We start from the raw sequence: 15,614 nt of genomic DNA on the forward strand, positions 1-15,614 counted from the left end.
CTACCAAACATAAAGAAGTTATGATGTAGGCTCCACTTAACCAATTCTACTAACATCTTGTTGTGATTACAGCAGTTGGCTGGTCTCGTGCTCAAAAAATATTCTAAAGCTTTGAGACCAGTGGAGTGCTCTATGCTCGTATACAGAGCTTCGATGTCCAATGTTATTAGCAAAGAGTTCTCTGTCCATGTGGTATTCTTGATTTTCTGTAGAAAATGTCCTGTATCCTTAATGTATGTGGGCAGACTAGAGACCAAAGGTTGCAGGAAGTAATCCGTATATTGTGAGAGATGTTCACCAATGCTATCTATTGCCGAAATAATAGGCCGTCCCGGGACTGGAGTAATCCCCCTTGTGTACTTTGGGGATTAGATAGAATCTGGGCATTATCGGCAGCTCAACGTGCAAAAACTTGAACTCTTGCATGGAGATTAAGCCCTCCCTTCTATACTTGAAGAGCATTTTTCGTAATTTCTCCCTGGCTAGATCGTATTCTTTCAAGTTTGTTTTCATATAGCAGGTGAGGTCCGACAGTTGCTTAATAGCCTCTGCTATATATTGTTCTTGGGGCCAGATGACTACATTTCCCCCTTTGTCAGAGCCACAAACTATATTACGATGGTCATTTTTCAATTTGTTCATCAGCTCCCAATATTGTTTTTCATGATCTCGCTTGGCCCTCCTGCGGTGTTTGACCTGATGGTAAAGTTTTTTAAGATCTGCCGTCACTACATCATGGAAAGCATCTATTGCATCCTTGGGCATAGTGGGTGTAAAAGTTGATGTCGGTTTGAATGGGCTTGAACCCGCTCCGATTTGAGAGATTTCAGCATCTCTTAGTTCCTCCTGTGTGGCCGTGATGATACTAGGTTCATTGCCGTCACTCAATTGATTAAGTGTGAGCATCCCTCTGATGTCACGAGCTTGGAGCACTGGAGTATCAGGATCCATATCCGCTATTTCTGCATTATTGGAACCCTCCTTGATGTTAAAAAACTTTTGAAGTTTCATTTTTCGTATATATCGAAACACATCCACTCTAGTGGCTGTATAATTAAAGTCAGTTACTGGGCAGAAAGTGAGGCCAAGGCTTAACAATTGGTTTTCTGCAGTTGTAAGGGTCGTGGAAGATAAATTGATGACTGTCTTGTCACTTAATTTCTGTTCTTGCGCCAATGCTTTTTCTTTTTGTTGTTTGTATTTGTGTTTTTGGCGGCGCTCTTTGACGGCGGTTGATTCTGGCCCTTTTTTTCTGCTGATTTTGCTGGTTTCGTGGGCGCAGAGTTTGCAACCGCGCATTCACTAAAAAATCTACTTCTTCCCCCAAATCCAAAACCATTGAAGGCCCTTCATCTCCATTTCCTGCTGTTAATGCCTAGTCATCCGAATAGACACTGCTTACACTACTGCTTGTTGAATTTGAGTCACTATTGATTTGAGCATCTGTAGCCACTTCCGTGCGTGAACCTCTTGCAATTTCTTCCGCCCTTGCTGTTGCCTTCGTCGGGGCTGATTTTTGGTTCATTTTTAAACGCTTTGCGCTATCAAATTTACGCCCGAAAGTGTAAATTTTTCCATGCTCATAATCTTCTTTGTCATGCGCATATTCCATGCTTTGCGCACTTTAATTTTTTCCTCATGTTTGTTAACTCTTTCTTGAGTCTCTTTTCGCATTGTGATAATGAGGTCGTTGGGTTCGAGTTTCAATAGTTCTCCATTGATTTCTTCCATTTTTTGCAGTAGTTGTACGCGGTCAATTTCAGCATATTTGATGCGTATTTTGACTAAATTCCCGGAGGCATCCAGGTTGCTATGCCCCCACTCCTTCAGCATTTCTGGATGTGGCTTGTCATAGCTGGGAGCAAGTAAAATCCTTAAGCCCCTTGGAATTCGTCCTTCTGTGATGTACATTGTTAATGACTTGTGTTCCCACCACTTTGCAACTTCGTTTTTCATCGTTTTTTCAAGTCTTTTCATTAGAGCCTTTATTCGTGCTTCAATTGAAGGGGTATTGCTCTGAGCGGATTCTGATGAGCTTGCCACCGCCGTAGCCCCCTTGTGAGTGATTTTAGGCAAGTTGCTGAATAATTCCAGTGAGGCCGCCTCTCGCCCCCTCATTGTCTCTTCCGACATTCCCGCTGCTGCCATGATTGCCGAATTATCAAAGTATGTAATAGTACGCTGGGGGTACTAGAAGGCAGAATATTGCTGGAGCCTTAAGTACCCTCGCGTTTGCCTATAGTCCTCCCCACCGCCTGAAGTGCGTTTGTGAGCCCTCACCCTTCTTTCATTCCGTTCTGCTGTACGCGGCGCTGTACCTGGCTCTCCCGCCCGATCCACTGGTAACGAGGGCTCTCCTGGCGTGCAGCGTTCTCAGCAGGCTCCGTTAGGAAGTGGGTGTGCTCAATCTCCGCAGGCAGGGTCCGTCGACAAATTCCACTCACATGGACAGTAAACGCTGGTCGACGACGTCGGACAACTTGCAGGGAGTGGATTCGAGGCGGAGGCAACCACCCTCCGTGGATTAGATGCACAAAAAGCGCAACTGCAACTCCGGTCTCCCAGAAACAGAAGGCAACACGAATCCCAAAGTCAAGGCAAATTATTATTTTATTTGGCAATAGCAGCAAACGAGACTGACGCGTTTCGGGCAGTTGCCCATGTTCACAGTCACACATTACCCATAATGCCTGTTTTTTTAAAAATGCTAGTGCACACCATGTGACTTCAATAGGCATAGAGAAAATACTACTACGGTATTTTTGTGCTTCTCTGAGTACAAGGATTACATTATCATACTCATTTCTCATTTACATATAAATGTAAACAAATATTTCTGAATAAATTCATTGGTTTGTCGCAAGAATGTATCTGCATAAATGCAAAGATAGGGTCAAAACAGTGTAATATCACTAGTGCAAAGTTAATGTGCAAAATAACGCAAGATGTAGACATTTCACTTGGTGCAAAATAGGCAATTCAGTTATAAAAGTATAAATACTTAAAAACTTCCAATACAAAATTAATTGTTATTTGTAATAAATTGCCCTATACAAATGTTAAAATATGCAAAATTGTAAACTTCTACACTCTGTGCAAATCACGCAATATAGATACATACACTGTTAAGATCAAATAAATACTATTTACAATCCTGCAGGGACATCTATAAATGATGGCAACCCTATAAGTCCAAACCAAATGATGAGGGACATCTACTAATGATGGCAACCCAGTAATTCTCATTGATTCACAGCCCGTCTGGTAGATCTCTATGTTTTAACTTAAATGTGCTAATAACACCATAGTACATTGTGTTAAACTCAAAATGAAAAGTGATGTGATCCATTCTTAATTGAGATAGCCCCTAGTGCAAAAATTATATAATAAAGGGAAGGGAAAAATGACTGGAATCAACAATGAGGGGAGGCGAGAAACTAAACAGAAAACCTCACAGAACAAAAGAGCAAACAGGCGGACAGAGATGTTAAACTATAAACCCATCTGCTTGTAATTACCCAAACCAGCTTAAAGAAAATGATATAGATCTTCCGTGGTGTTAAGCCCGTTCGGTGCCTTGGTATCTAGCTCTAATATCATTTTCGACTCCATTTGGCGCAGTAGCTTGTCCCTATCACCCCCTCTGCGTGGTTGGGTAACCGCTGTCAACACAAAATAGTTCAGGCACTCCAAATTGTTATTATGGACTCTTCTGAAGTGCCTGGCGACAGGGTATGTGTTGTCGTTGTTGACAATGGCACGTAGGTGCTGTAATATCCTGGCGTGTACTGTTGGCCGAGTGCTCCCGACATACCTCAGGCCGCAAGTACACGTCAGGACGTATACTGCATATTCAGTCCTGCAGTTGTAATTTCCTTTTATCTATACACACACATATAAAAAATATATATATATATATATATATATATATATATATATATATATATATATACACCCACATCTGCTATATAAAATACTGCTTCCCTGATTTCTTTTATTTGTTTATTTTCTTTTACTATCTAAACTTTTATTTTCCAATACTGTTTTGCTGAAATATGAATAAAATACTAATATTTCTAATGTATATTATTTTTAATGTATTGTATATTTTAAACATACCCAGCCTTTGCCCTCTAATTTCCTTGATGTAACTAGATAGCTCACATATATTTTGAAAAAAACTAAGTATACATTTTAGAATACTTGTGTGCACACCTGTGAAGTACTGACTGACAAATGATGCAAAACTTATCTGTGATTTAATAACTCCTGATATACTCTCTGCGATGTAATGAATCTTGATGTAGTACTGAGGAGAAGCTTTGTCAGTGGGTTTAAAGGAAGTACCCCTATGATTTCAATTGGCCACATTTAGTTCCCGATGAGGCGAAGGCTTCCTAAACACATTCTTGATTGCTTGTAGAAAATCCATAGTCATCAGAACTTTGAAGTAAGAAGTGCGGGGGACAAATTCTGTACCCCTTAATGGCAATAAGATTTACCTTAATTGGTGAAAATGACCACGGTCATGCCATGCTGAGCATTTATGGGAAAACTGCTCCCTCCTGCCACTTTGTAGGGTTATAATTATTTGCATACACCAGACGCAGAATCTCTTTGACTTGAAGAAAAAAGATGCTGTGGTTGATGAACACATGACCTCTTTCAGAATGTCAGTGCAGCCTTATGGCGATTCGGATGCCCTTAATGGAAGAAATAAAAAGCCTAACGAGTATGTTTGAGTGTAAGATCCAGCCACGAAATCTACAAAGGGCACATGGAGGAAATCAGACAACCACCACTGGCAGTGCCAGTCAGGAGTGATAAGTATTATGTTGGTATATTTTTAACTCACCAGGAGGACCAAGAAAATCAGAGGAATTAGTGGAAAAGTGTGAGGAAATTTCCCTGACAAGTTGACCACAAGAGCAGTTCCCTTCTTCCTTGTTGGTATTATCTGGTGCGGTCTGCTGAAATTACTAACAAGTTTACTTCAGGAAAAGTCCAATTTTCAGAAGATATTATAGAGTAAATCCTCACGTACGACCTGTTTGTTTTTGAAAAATCTGCTGCGGGAATCTGGTTCCACATGTTCTATACCCGGAAGATGTGCTGCAGTGATCTGCAGATTTGGGGCTATTAGCCACTCCCAGATTCATTAGGTCTTGAGATCTCTTGTGCCACCCTGCTTCCTCAGTTTTACACTGTTGTGCCATCAGTCAGGCCAAGCAATGACTGTTCTGAAGAAGAAAAAAAAATCGCTACAAAGTAGATTCCCACTCATGCTCTTATGACTTGTAGTAGAATCTCATACATTTTCACTCCTTTCATTAAATGACCCACCAAAGCTGGCACCAAGGGAGAATGGAGAGGGTAAGACAGGAACATCAAAACACTCCAATGGTATCAAAGTTTACCCTGCCCCAGGGGGAAAAGCCTAAACTTTCACCTGGCAAAATAACATCCGCCATCAAACTTTCAATTGTGCCAACCCTGATCGTTCGACTTGCTCGGACTTCTTGCGGTCCAAAGATTCCTGAACAGCCTATGGATGAGTAAATACATAAACTTTTTGCCACATTACTCTGGGTTTCACAGGAAACCAAAGCGGATGCATACCGTTCTAGTTCCAGCAGTTCATTCATTCTTTATGTCCTGGAGTTTCTTTCTTTTTTCTTCTGTGGGACATAGATATTTTGCACTCTCTAAATAGCAAACCTCTCTTTTAAGAAGCTGTCTATGTATCAGCTTTGTGCTCCATGGGGTCATTCAATAAGCCTTGTCCCAACTATTACTGTTCCTTTATTGGACACACACGTAGGCAGATGCAGCACTTTGCGTACCTTCAACACAATCTAATACTCCAACACCTATCAGCAGCGCTTTGGCGTCACACAACTTAAGGACTGGTGGTACTCCTAAGATCCTCATCTTCTTTACCCAGGCTGGCTGCCAGTTAACTTAACCTCTTGTTCCAAGTGCAGTACGGTGGAAACTGCACAGTGTTTAAGTTTACTGTGCTGCTGTAGCTTCTCTTTACAGTTTTCCACTCAGTTATGCAATTTAGTCAACTTCTTCTTCAACTAACTCCTCCCAACTCAACTCTTCAAGTTTACTTTCAAATTCCCAGACACTCTTCAATGAACAAGACCTTATGGTCCATGCTCTAAGCACTGGCTTTCAAATTACACAGAGTCAAAGATTAAAGAATCCCCTTCGAACAGGCTGTTCAATCGGAGATCTTCAGATTCATCGGTTTCACAGCGATTCTGGGGAGAGCACAGGCTTATTGAGAGGAAGAATTATTTGATCTCATGGATTCCCTTGCCTTCGGTCTCTTTAGGGGGACATGACGCCAGCTGGAATCCAATCCAGTGCAGCCAGCAGTGAAGAAGCATCACAGGATGTGTCAGATCAGGGAACTGGCTATTAGGTCAATGTAGCTTTAAAGTATCTGTATCTTGGCTATCATGCAGAATATCATGTGCTACCTAGCCCAGACTGATTCATGCTTGCACACACAACAGATTTTATAGTGAGCACTGCTGACACACCAGTTCTGCAGAGGGAGGAGACATGGCCTTCCTGAACCCGATTCACCACAAACCACTGTGACCCCGAAACACACTTCTAGATTTTGCCCTTGGTTATATGATGGGCACACATTAACAGATGCATTGGCACCTATGGGAGATGGGGTCACCATGATGTATTACACTGTGGTGGTAGCGTGAAAGAAGCAACGAAACAGGAGAAGGCACACTACCTCCTGTTTTGTGCGTTTAGTGGAATCGGACGGACATCAAGACGGGACTTTCTTGCACTTCTCAAGGTTGTTCACTCTCTAAAGAAATTGCTTCCCACTGTGTGCCCTTGCCGTTATTCCCTGACCTTGAAGTGGGAACTGAGGAAGAGATGTTCGGAATCCATCAGCCCCAGATCCCAACAACTTCGTCCTAACTTGTGACTTTTTAACATTTAAATTGGCATAGTAAAAAAAAAAAAATATATATACAGCTAATATAAACTGGCAGAAAAAAATGACTGATCCTTTGTATAGGCGAAATGAATCAATGCTTATGACTAGCAGTGAACATGCGTTGGAAGAGCAGATGTTTTCATCCCCAACCCCTTCAGCGTAGGCGGATACATTGAGATTCACAGCTCATTCTGTAATAAATCACGTGGCGCTGGATTCTCTCTTGGCCCCCTCTTTTAAGACTCTAATCCTGACCCTCCAGAGGTCTCAATAAAAAAGGCTACTATTTTGCACATAATTTACCCTCTAAAGAAACATAAATAGCACTATTGTGTCCAGGCTGTAAAAGTAGAATGGCGAGCGGAAGGAGGGTTCCAAGTAACCCCAAATGCCCTCACGCCGTTTCTGATCCACTGTGGCCACTTATATTGATTCTAGGTTGCCACGTGCATGTTGGCAAGTATGCAATTGACGGTATCTTTGAAATGAACAACAGAACCCGACCACAATGTTTGAACCGCTAATTATGTACTTACCCTCTAAAGAAATATAAATAGCACTATTGTGTCCAGGCTGTAAAAGTAGAATGGCGAGCGGAAGGAGGGTTCCAAGTAACCCCAAATGCCCTCACGCCGTTTCTGATACACTGTGGCCACTTATATGGATTCTAGGTTGCCACGTGCATGTTGGCAATTATGTAATTGACGGTATCTTTGAAATGAACAACTGAACCCGACCACAATGTTTGAACCGCTCATTATGTACTTCATAGAATAATATGTTTGTCATTCTCCGGGACCTAAACGTTTTTAGGTTTCGCCTCGCCGAAAGCTGCGCAAGCAGACTTTCGCGCAAGGCGAAAACTTTTGTTTACTAGTTTGGACAAAAGTCCTGCCTCTCTTCCATTGGCTAGTTCCATAAATGGAGGCCAGCCATTGGAAGAGAGAGGCGTCCGTCTTTCAGCGAGGCGATTGGTGGGCGTTCTGCGATTTTTCTCATCCTGCCCCTTTGACAACGTCATTGCGGCGGTGGGCGTTTACTTTTTTTTTGGGCCGCCTTTTATTTTGTCATTTGCCCCAACCTCTGGTGAGTGCTTGCTGCTGTCCTGCCTTCCTCCGCCCCCCCCCCGCTGTCCGTGTGCCTGCCCACCCCCCCTCCCGCTGTCCGTGCCTTTCCCGCCCCCCTCCAGCTGTCCGTGCCTTTCCTGCCCCCCTCCCGCTGTCCGTGCCTTTCCTGCTGACTGCTAGGAGAGCCCTGCTGCTGCTGTGCCTGGCTTGTGCCGCCGCTCCGATTCGAGGTAAGAGACAGCCTTTTGTTGTGGGCTAACATGTGGCCGGATCGCAGTACATCTGGGAGCCAGATGCGAGTGCCTGCTGGATTCTGTAAGACATAGAAGAAAGACCGATATAGGGACACGGGCGTGGGCTATTCCTGGGCGGAATCCTGGAGCGGATGCAATTCGCTTTAATGTTCTTGTTCTCAGAGCAGCCTGCAATGAAGGGCTTTTGCTGCGTCCTGGGCTCGCGGGGGCACTGGGATAACCATCGGATGCTGCCCGCATCCCTGGCGCCGCCTTTTCACCTTTATTACATGTAGTAGCAGTAGCATTGACCCTTCTTATATATGGACCTCAACTCTACTAAACTGTTTCACGTCGCTTGAGGCACAGTGACACTCATGTTATCGACTTCAGGAAGATAAGAGGTCGAGTCAGTCTTGTCGGCGTTTGGAGATTTGATCATAAAAACAGATCCCTGACGAATGACCCACCAGACTATCTTGCTGGCTTGAAAATGGACACAGGCTCTCTAGGCCACCCGTGGCGACACCTTGCGCAGACCCCACATTCTACACTTTGCGGCAAACATGACATTAAAGTTGTTGTCCGTCGCCTAAGGACTGGCAGAGGACTGCTGCCCAAGGAGGGATATACCGCTCATATGTACGAAACATACCTTTCCACGGCACCCCTACTTCCTTAACTGCATCACCCCTAAACTGCAGAGCAGAACAGTCCCGAACCGCTTACATCAAACGCCCCCCTCACATCACACGCCCTCCCATCACACGCCCCCCTCCCCTACGAGGCCACCGCACCTGTCCCAGCCATGTGAGCGGACCAGCCTCTGAGCGAGGAGTGGACATGAGGTGGCCAGTTCCGAGACCCTGTCGACGTGCCCCAGCTTACTACAGATATGATTTCTCATGCGATAAACACGTGACTGGTGACTCTCTCCAGCGGTGTCCGTGTCACTGTCATTACATATTTACTACTGTTATTCGGCTTCAAGTTTTGTTTTATGCTCTCCTTTCCCCAACTCCTAATTTTTTCCTCCCTTATTTCCCAATGTAATATGAAACATTATAAACAGCTTTAGTTCTTTCAACATAGTTCAGTCGTCTTGTAGATTTCTTTATGCATCTGTTGTCTTTGTAACTCATTTTTATGAGACTGTATTCTTAATAAAGCTGCTTAGACCCTTCTTTTATGTCTAATGTATGCGAGTCGCTTCTCCAGCTTACGAATGTCATATCCATTCAACCCTCTGCATGTGTTCTCGCCAGTTCTTTATAACGTACAGCGTGGATTCTTCCGTATACATTTCGGTATTTTCCGCACAGAGAGCCTGAAAATCTATAGCATAAACAAACATCCATGGTGACGTATGGGCTGTCTACATGCACCCACAAGCTTTCTACATAGTTAAACTTCACCAGTGAAGTCAAAAATCTTTTTTTTCTGATTTACCTCAGATGTATTCTTGTGGAAACGAGCCTTTCAGACCTGAACACATGAAAACATACAACCCCCACCCCACACCCCTTCTCACCCCACCTTCTCACCCCACACTCTGCCTCCTCACACCCACTCTGCCACCTCACCCCCACTCTGCCACCTCACCCCACACAGTACAAAGTATAAGCAGAGGTATAATACTGCAATAAATGGAGGACACTCAAACACAAGAACACACTGGGAAGGCAGTGATAGCTCCCCCCCAACATCGGTAAAACGGGCACTGTAGGGATGCAGACACCTTCACAGTCCGGACCCTTTTATCAGGGCTGTCACCCACAGAATCAAGGTACCAGCAAGTACATACCCACTGCTGCTTCGGGGGTTGGAAAACACGGTTACTGCCTCGCCTTGATCAGATGTAACAACTACTTGACTAATGCAAAGAGCCAGCCTATAGGCAGTGCGAGTTCACCCTGCTACTGCACACGTTTAACCCCAGGAATCCTGGTGATGGGTAAAAACCAGTGTGTGAAAAAAAAAAGAATAAATGCAGAGGCGTAGTACATAGCAGCTGCACCCGAGCGTAATATAATGTTTATTTATATTGTTGGCGGGCGGAGCACCATGACCCACTTGTGGCTTCACATTCGCAAGATATGGCCTCTCCTCTCACTCAACAATGTTAATAGAGCATTACAATCTGCGGACAGTTTATGCATCTTGTCCCTTGTCATTGGGTGCAAAGTTAGAACTCCTTAGACTGACGTGGTTCTGTGAGACCTTTTCTCAGGCCCCAGAATCAACCAGATGTTACTGCATCTGTTCTCACGTTGGTTTCTGCCCTTCACCAGCAAGCTGCTGTCTGAAGACATTATGTGGTTATCCCCGGGGCCACTGTGATGCTTGACTGCGACCTGGACGTTTTCTCATCAGTGCTGTTTAGTGCATGTGTTGGGTGGTTGCACAATAGTGTAGAGATTAAATTATAGGCATTGTAAATGACAATGCCATTTATTTATCTGTTTTCAAAACCAGCACATAAATACAAATTTTGTCATTTACAATGCCAATAGCTCAAACTTTTCAAAAGGCGAAACCATTGCATTGTAAATGCTTGTTCTTTTTCGTTTACACAATGGAAGAGCGAGAGCGGCATTAAAAAGTATGAAGGCCATTGCACTGTTGTCACCTTTTCTATCAGAGCAAATCCTATCCGGCTCGTCCTCGTGGTTTTCCACTTTCCTTTTCCGCCCCTTCTTTACGTAAACGCCGCCGTCTATTGGGGATTTCAAACTTTGTTCCTCTGCCAGTTTCTGATGGTGGTGTCTGTAATTAGGAAAAAAACACTAATATAGCAATATAACTCAAGGTTTATTTATCAAGTGAACCCTTGTTGTAGAGAAATAATTACTTGCGCATTCAGATTGAACGTTTTGGTTACAACAGGCCGTGACACTGGGAATAATTAGGGCGCATAAAAAGTGCTAAATGTTTTTCTGCGCTATCTGCTGAATCCAGGAGTTTCAACCAAGCTAGAGTAAAACTGGTGCAACAGTGACACTTACTGGCCAACGGTTGTATAGCATTAGCTGATGTTCAGCATTGATCAAACTGACATCGGGTAGAGAGGTAACACCGCCCAGTGTCCCATCAAACATGGCACTGGCTGAAGTACAGACGGTAGCATAGTAATAAACACTTTCCAGTGACACCAAGTGTCCAACCATGGAATGATGACTGACATCTTAAAGGACTGGAGAAGATAGGCACTTCAAATACCCTTCGAAATATATATTTTAACATTATTTTTGTTTTCAAACACCACAAATTAAATGCAAGAGCGGTAAGTACAGCAACACTTCAACAGATCGTAAACCAAGTGATTCATTTCTGATACTACACTCATCCCACTGCCCCCGTACTGTCTGCGTACCAAAAGTCCTCCCTGCTTGACCTGTGATCTAAGGTGTGTAATACTTCGAAATATTTTTTATACAACTATATGAAAAAAAAGAGGACAGAAAATACCTTTCTTCAATTGTTGCACCTTCCTCTCCTGATCGTGGGTTCAGGTCCTGAATGCTCCTCTACTTAGCTCTAACCTTCTAACAAACACAGATGCCACTACTGCCTGTTACTAATCAAAGCAGAGGCATGAGTTGAATGGACATCACAAGTACCTGGCATAGCAACTTCACCTTCTATTCCAAGTGTTCGAGAAAAAGAGTCTAATTTAAGGCTAACCTCATTTTATTGACGTTTGTACTTCCTTACTAAATGCTCCTCTAGCGAGGCGGACAATCCATTTAATGGAAAGGTTGAGTTGGATAAACATACTCCTGTTTGAAGGCTTTGAAAACTTTGATAGTTTGAGAGGTTATAGCCCTGTGACCGGTGACTGTGTGCTTTAAAGGCATGGTTAGCACAAAACTAAACAAACTTAACTGTACAAAAGCCAAAGATTAGAATTCTCAATGCATACTTGCTGCGTGCTTACCGGAGCACTCGCACAGTCTCCAGCCACTCATTCTGGGAAGACTCCCACGGATCCACTTGCACCCAATCTGTGTCAGCAGTAGCGAGCTGCAGCATGGCCAGTCGATGGCAGGCATCAATTAGACCTTGCTTCTTGTAGCTGTCTCCAACTGGAGAGATAATGCCTTTCACCACCCTGTAGCGCCCTGTTGATGGAAAGTCAGTAAGTCTTGGAAAATTCTCAAATCATACCACAGCATCCCTCAAACTTACATGGTCATGCAACTTTCTTACAGCCTGGATCCAACTGCCAAGCAAATGACCTGTCGATTATTCCTTCTACTGGAACCCCGGTCAAAAGGAACCACTCACCAAACGCTCAGTCATGCCTTAGCATCCCTAGTAGAAAGCCATGTGACCTACTTACCAGCCAACCCCATGGCACCTCCTCAGATTTATTAGGATCCACCCTTAGGCATCACATAAAAATGTTTTATAACTGCACAGAGTGCACAATTCATTTTCCATTTAGTAAGGTACATTTTGATGATGTGCATCGCACACCCATCAAGAACACAGCATCAGTTTCGGATTAAACGGATTATACCCCAAAACATACACATGCAAAGTAACAGACAAGCCTTACACAACTAAGAAAATGGGTAAATGAATATGCTCATCAGACTTTTGCCAAAATAACAATTAGAATACATTTTTGAAAATATTTCCAGCACCAATGCTTGCATTTTCCAGAGCATGCACTTTAAAATGGAAAATTCACAATACAAAAAAAAACCTATTCTTTTTACAACAAGCACCCGCAAAGCATAGAACCAAATGCTTGCCCCCGTCAAAGATAATACAAAAATCGAACGAAATATATATGGGATATATGCAAGCTCATTGTAACACAAGCAGATGCAACAGCACTGTCAAAACCCAAAATGTCATTCGGCACTTACAGTGGGCAACTGTGCAGGAGAAAAAGGAGAACAATCGAAATTCTTTCAAAAATAATGTCAGCCACTCTCCTCAGACTGCAAATCTGTTAATGGCCGCCCACATTTTGCTGTTGTCGTTATGTTTTACTGACTAGGATTCAGCTAATCAGGACCACAGTCTTTGTGCTTCTTCCCTAAGGTGCACATGGTGAGTACTTGGGTACACCTCACATTAGCTACTGATCCCTAATATATGGTACTATGGTAACCAGGCCATAGGTAAACCAGGGGTCCCCCCGGGGCTGAAGAATGTACTATGCCACCCATGGGAGACCACTCAAAATTGTGACTCCAGGCCTGCCATTGCAGCCTGTGAAAGTTGGTGCTACCACCACTTACATCCGATATAGGTTTCCTTATATCAGAGATCACTGCACTTAAAACCTATAAGTCAACCCTGAGGCAGACCTTTCAATCCTGAATGCAGGGTGCTCGGTTACAAGTGTGAGGGTGCCCTTGCATGAGAAGGACACCCCTACAATCCATGGAGTCCATTTTCCCGGGTTGTAAGTGCATCAGCCATAACGATATATAGAGTGCCCATGCCTCATTATGCAATGGCTCTCTCTAAACTGGCTGTATCGAACCCTGTCGTGTTTGGTATCAAACATGTTGGAATCATACCTCTACACCGTAAACAGTGTTGCAGGTATGATTCCATGCACTGTAAAGCTCCTCTGGGAGGCCCTCAGTGCTCCAGGTACCAGTCTTATAGACCCAGCCAGCAAACTATAGCTGCTGGCGACCAGAGACAATTCTGCCCTCCTGCTTCTGAGCAAAGCTCGAGCAGGGGAAGGCAGGACAATAGATTTTTTTTCACAGGGTGGAGTGACCACTTCACAGACACGACTTAGTGCATTGGGACAGGGTGGGGTCGCTTTCCAGCACCACTAGACTGCTTTGAAGGGCACACTTGGTGTCCTCCTTGCATACTCCAGTTGGAACCAGTTCAGGGAGCTGTTGGCTCTGGCACGAAACTAAACAAAGGACATGGGAGTATCCTCCCCAATGTCCAGCCCTTCCTGTGGGAGAGACCCCTGAATCGTCCAAACAATTTAGGGTACCCTTAAGTCTTAGGGTACTTAAGGGCTTACCTGTAGGTGGTCCCTTGGATTCGTCGTGGGACAAGATTCAGATCCGAAACCACTTCATCTTCAACTGTCTGGGCACTCTGGACTTCACTTTGGGAACCGAGACTGCAACTGGGAAGACTCCTACTGTTCCGGGTCTCGTCGTCCTGCCAGTCTTCTGCGTTGTCTGTGCCTGTGCTTCATACAGGTTCTACTACAGGCCTGTGGACATCCAAGACACCTGAAGGAATCTCCCTTGAAGTGTTTCAAAGCTCCTACAGACTTCGAAAGGTTTAGTAACACAGGTGGTGGTTCTGCAACTTCGAGGTCTGCACTGTCTTCATAGCACATTTGAAGCCAGTCTCCCTCGTCGGAACCGGTGGAGTAGCACCCCTATGCACCGCATGGACTTCCAGTTGACAAGGCTTGTTGACTCTCTTCACCAGAGATCTACGGGCTCCAAGAAGCTCCAGCCTCAAGCATCTCCTGCAGCCAAGGTCTTTGGCTGCACCACATCCTCTGCAGCGTGGGCCTTCATCCTTTGGTGAGCTGCTCGAGGTCCTCATGGGACTCCTGTGTCTTCACATCATGGGTTCTATTGAGAGTGTTCTTTGGCTCCAGTGGGCTCCCCAGCTTCCTCTGGGCCTGCTCTGACTACTAAGTTGGTTGCTTGTTGGTACCCCTGCCGGACACCGACCCCATGGCTCTTGACATCCGACGTGGGACAGCTCGTGAACGGCTCCTGGTCTTCCACAGCGGTCTGCACAGCTGCAACTTCAAGGGCACCGTGAACACCCCTGCAGGTCGGACATCGGTGGGTATTTGTCTTCCGTGCCGCCTGATCACTCCTGAGTGGTATAGACTCTGTCCCCTCAGCTTGCAGATACCTCTCATCTTGAATCCACCTTTGGATCTCACCGGACTTTTTCACCTTCTTCGCCAGCGGCATCTTTGTTTTAAGTCCTCCATTGTGGTCTACAGCGGTTTCCGATGTCACTTCACAGCTATGCACTCTGCTTCCATGGTTTCGGTATTGTGGTTCCTGGGGTATCCATGGGTGAGGTGACTCTCCAACCTGCCTTCTTCCACAGTGTTTCTTCAGGGTTCGCTGGAAAGGGTCCTTCTTTAAAACTGCAACTGCGACTTACCCATTGCCTTGTATTGAGTTCACTGGGTACTTACCATGGGTGTTTCCTTGGGTCACCTAGTCTTCTACATCTTCTGGGTCTAGTTTTAACTTAGGTCGTGGTTCGCATTCTACTATTTTAGTATATGGTTTGGGCTCCCCCTAGAGACCACTGGGTATTTGTTCTACTTGCGTATTCTAGTATCAAAGTATTGTGTGTATT

At 44.5% G+C, this 15,614-nt stretch overlaps 1 protein-coding gene across 12 annotated transcripts in view; it reads right to left on the reverse strand.

The window, feature by feature from the left end:
* Nucleotides 1-15,614, reverse strand: part of NMNAT1 (nicotinamide nucleotide adenylyltransferase 1) — a 243,300-nt gene that overhangs the window by 21,084 nt on the left and 206,602 nt on the right. For all 12 annotated transcript variants that reach the window (XM_086921371.1, XM_086921373.1, XM_086921367.1 and 9 more), the window contains 2 exons: nt 12,217-12,400; nt 10,909-11,045 (listed from right to left, as the gene is read on the reverse strand). In XM_086921371.1, the coding sequence (XP_086777497.1) occupies nt 10,909-11,045; nt 12,217-12,400 (321 nt within the window). The remainder of the gene's footprint in view (nt 1-10,908; nt 11,046-12,216; nt 12,401-15,614) is intronic.

The sequence above is a fragment of the Lissotriton vulgaris genome, chromosome 5, assembly GCF_964263255.1.
Source record: "Lissotriton vulgaris chromosome 5, aLisVul1.2, whole genome shotgun sequence".
Classification (NCBI taxonomy): Eukaryota; Metazoa; Chordata; class Amphibia; order Caudata; family Salamandridae; genus Lissotriton; species Lissotriton vulgaris.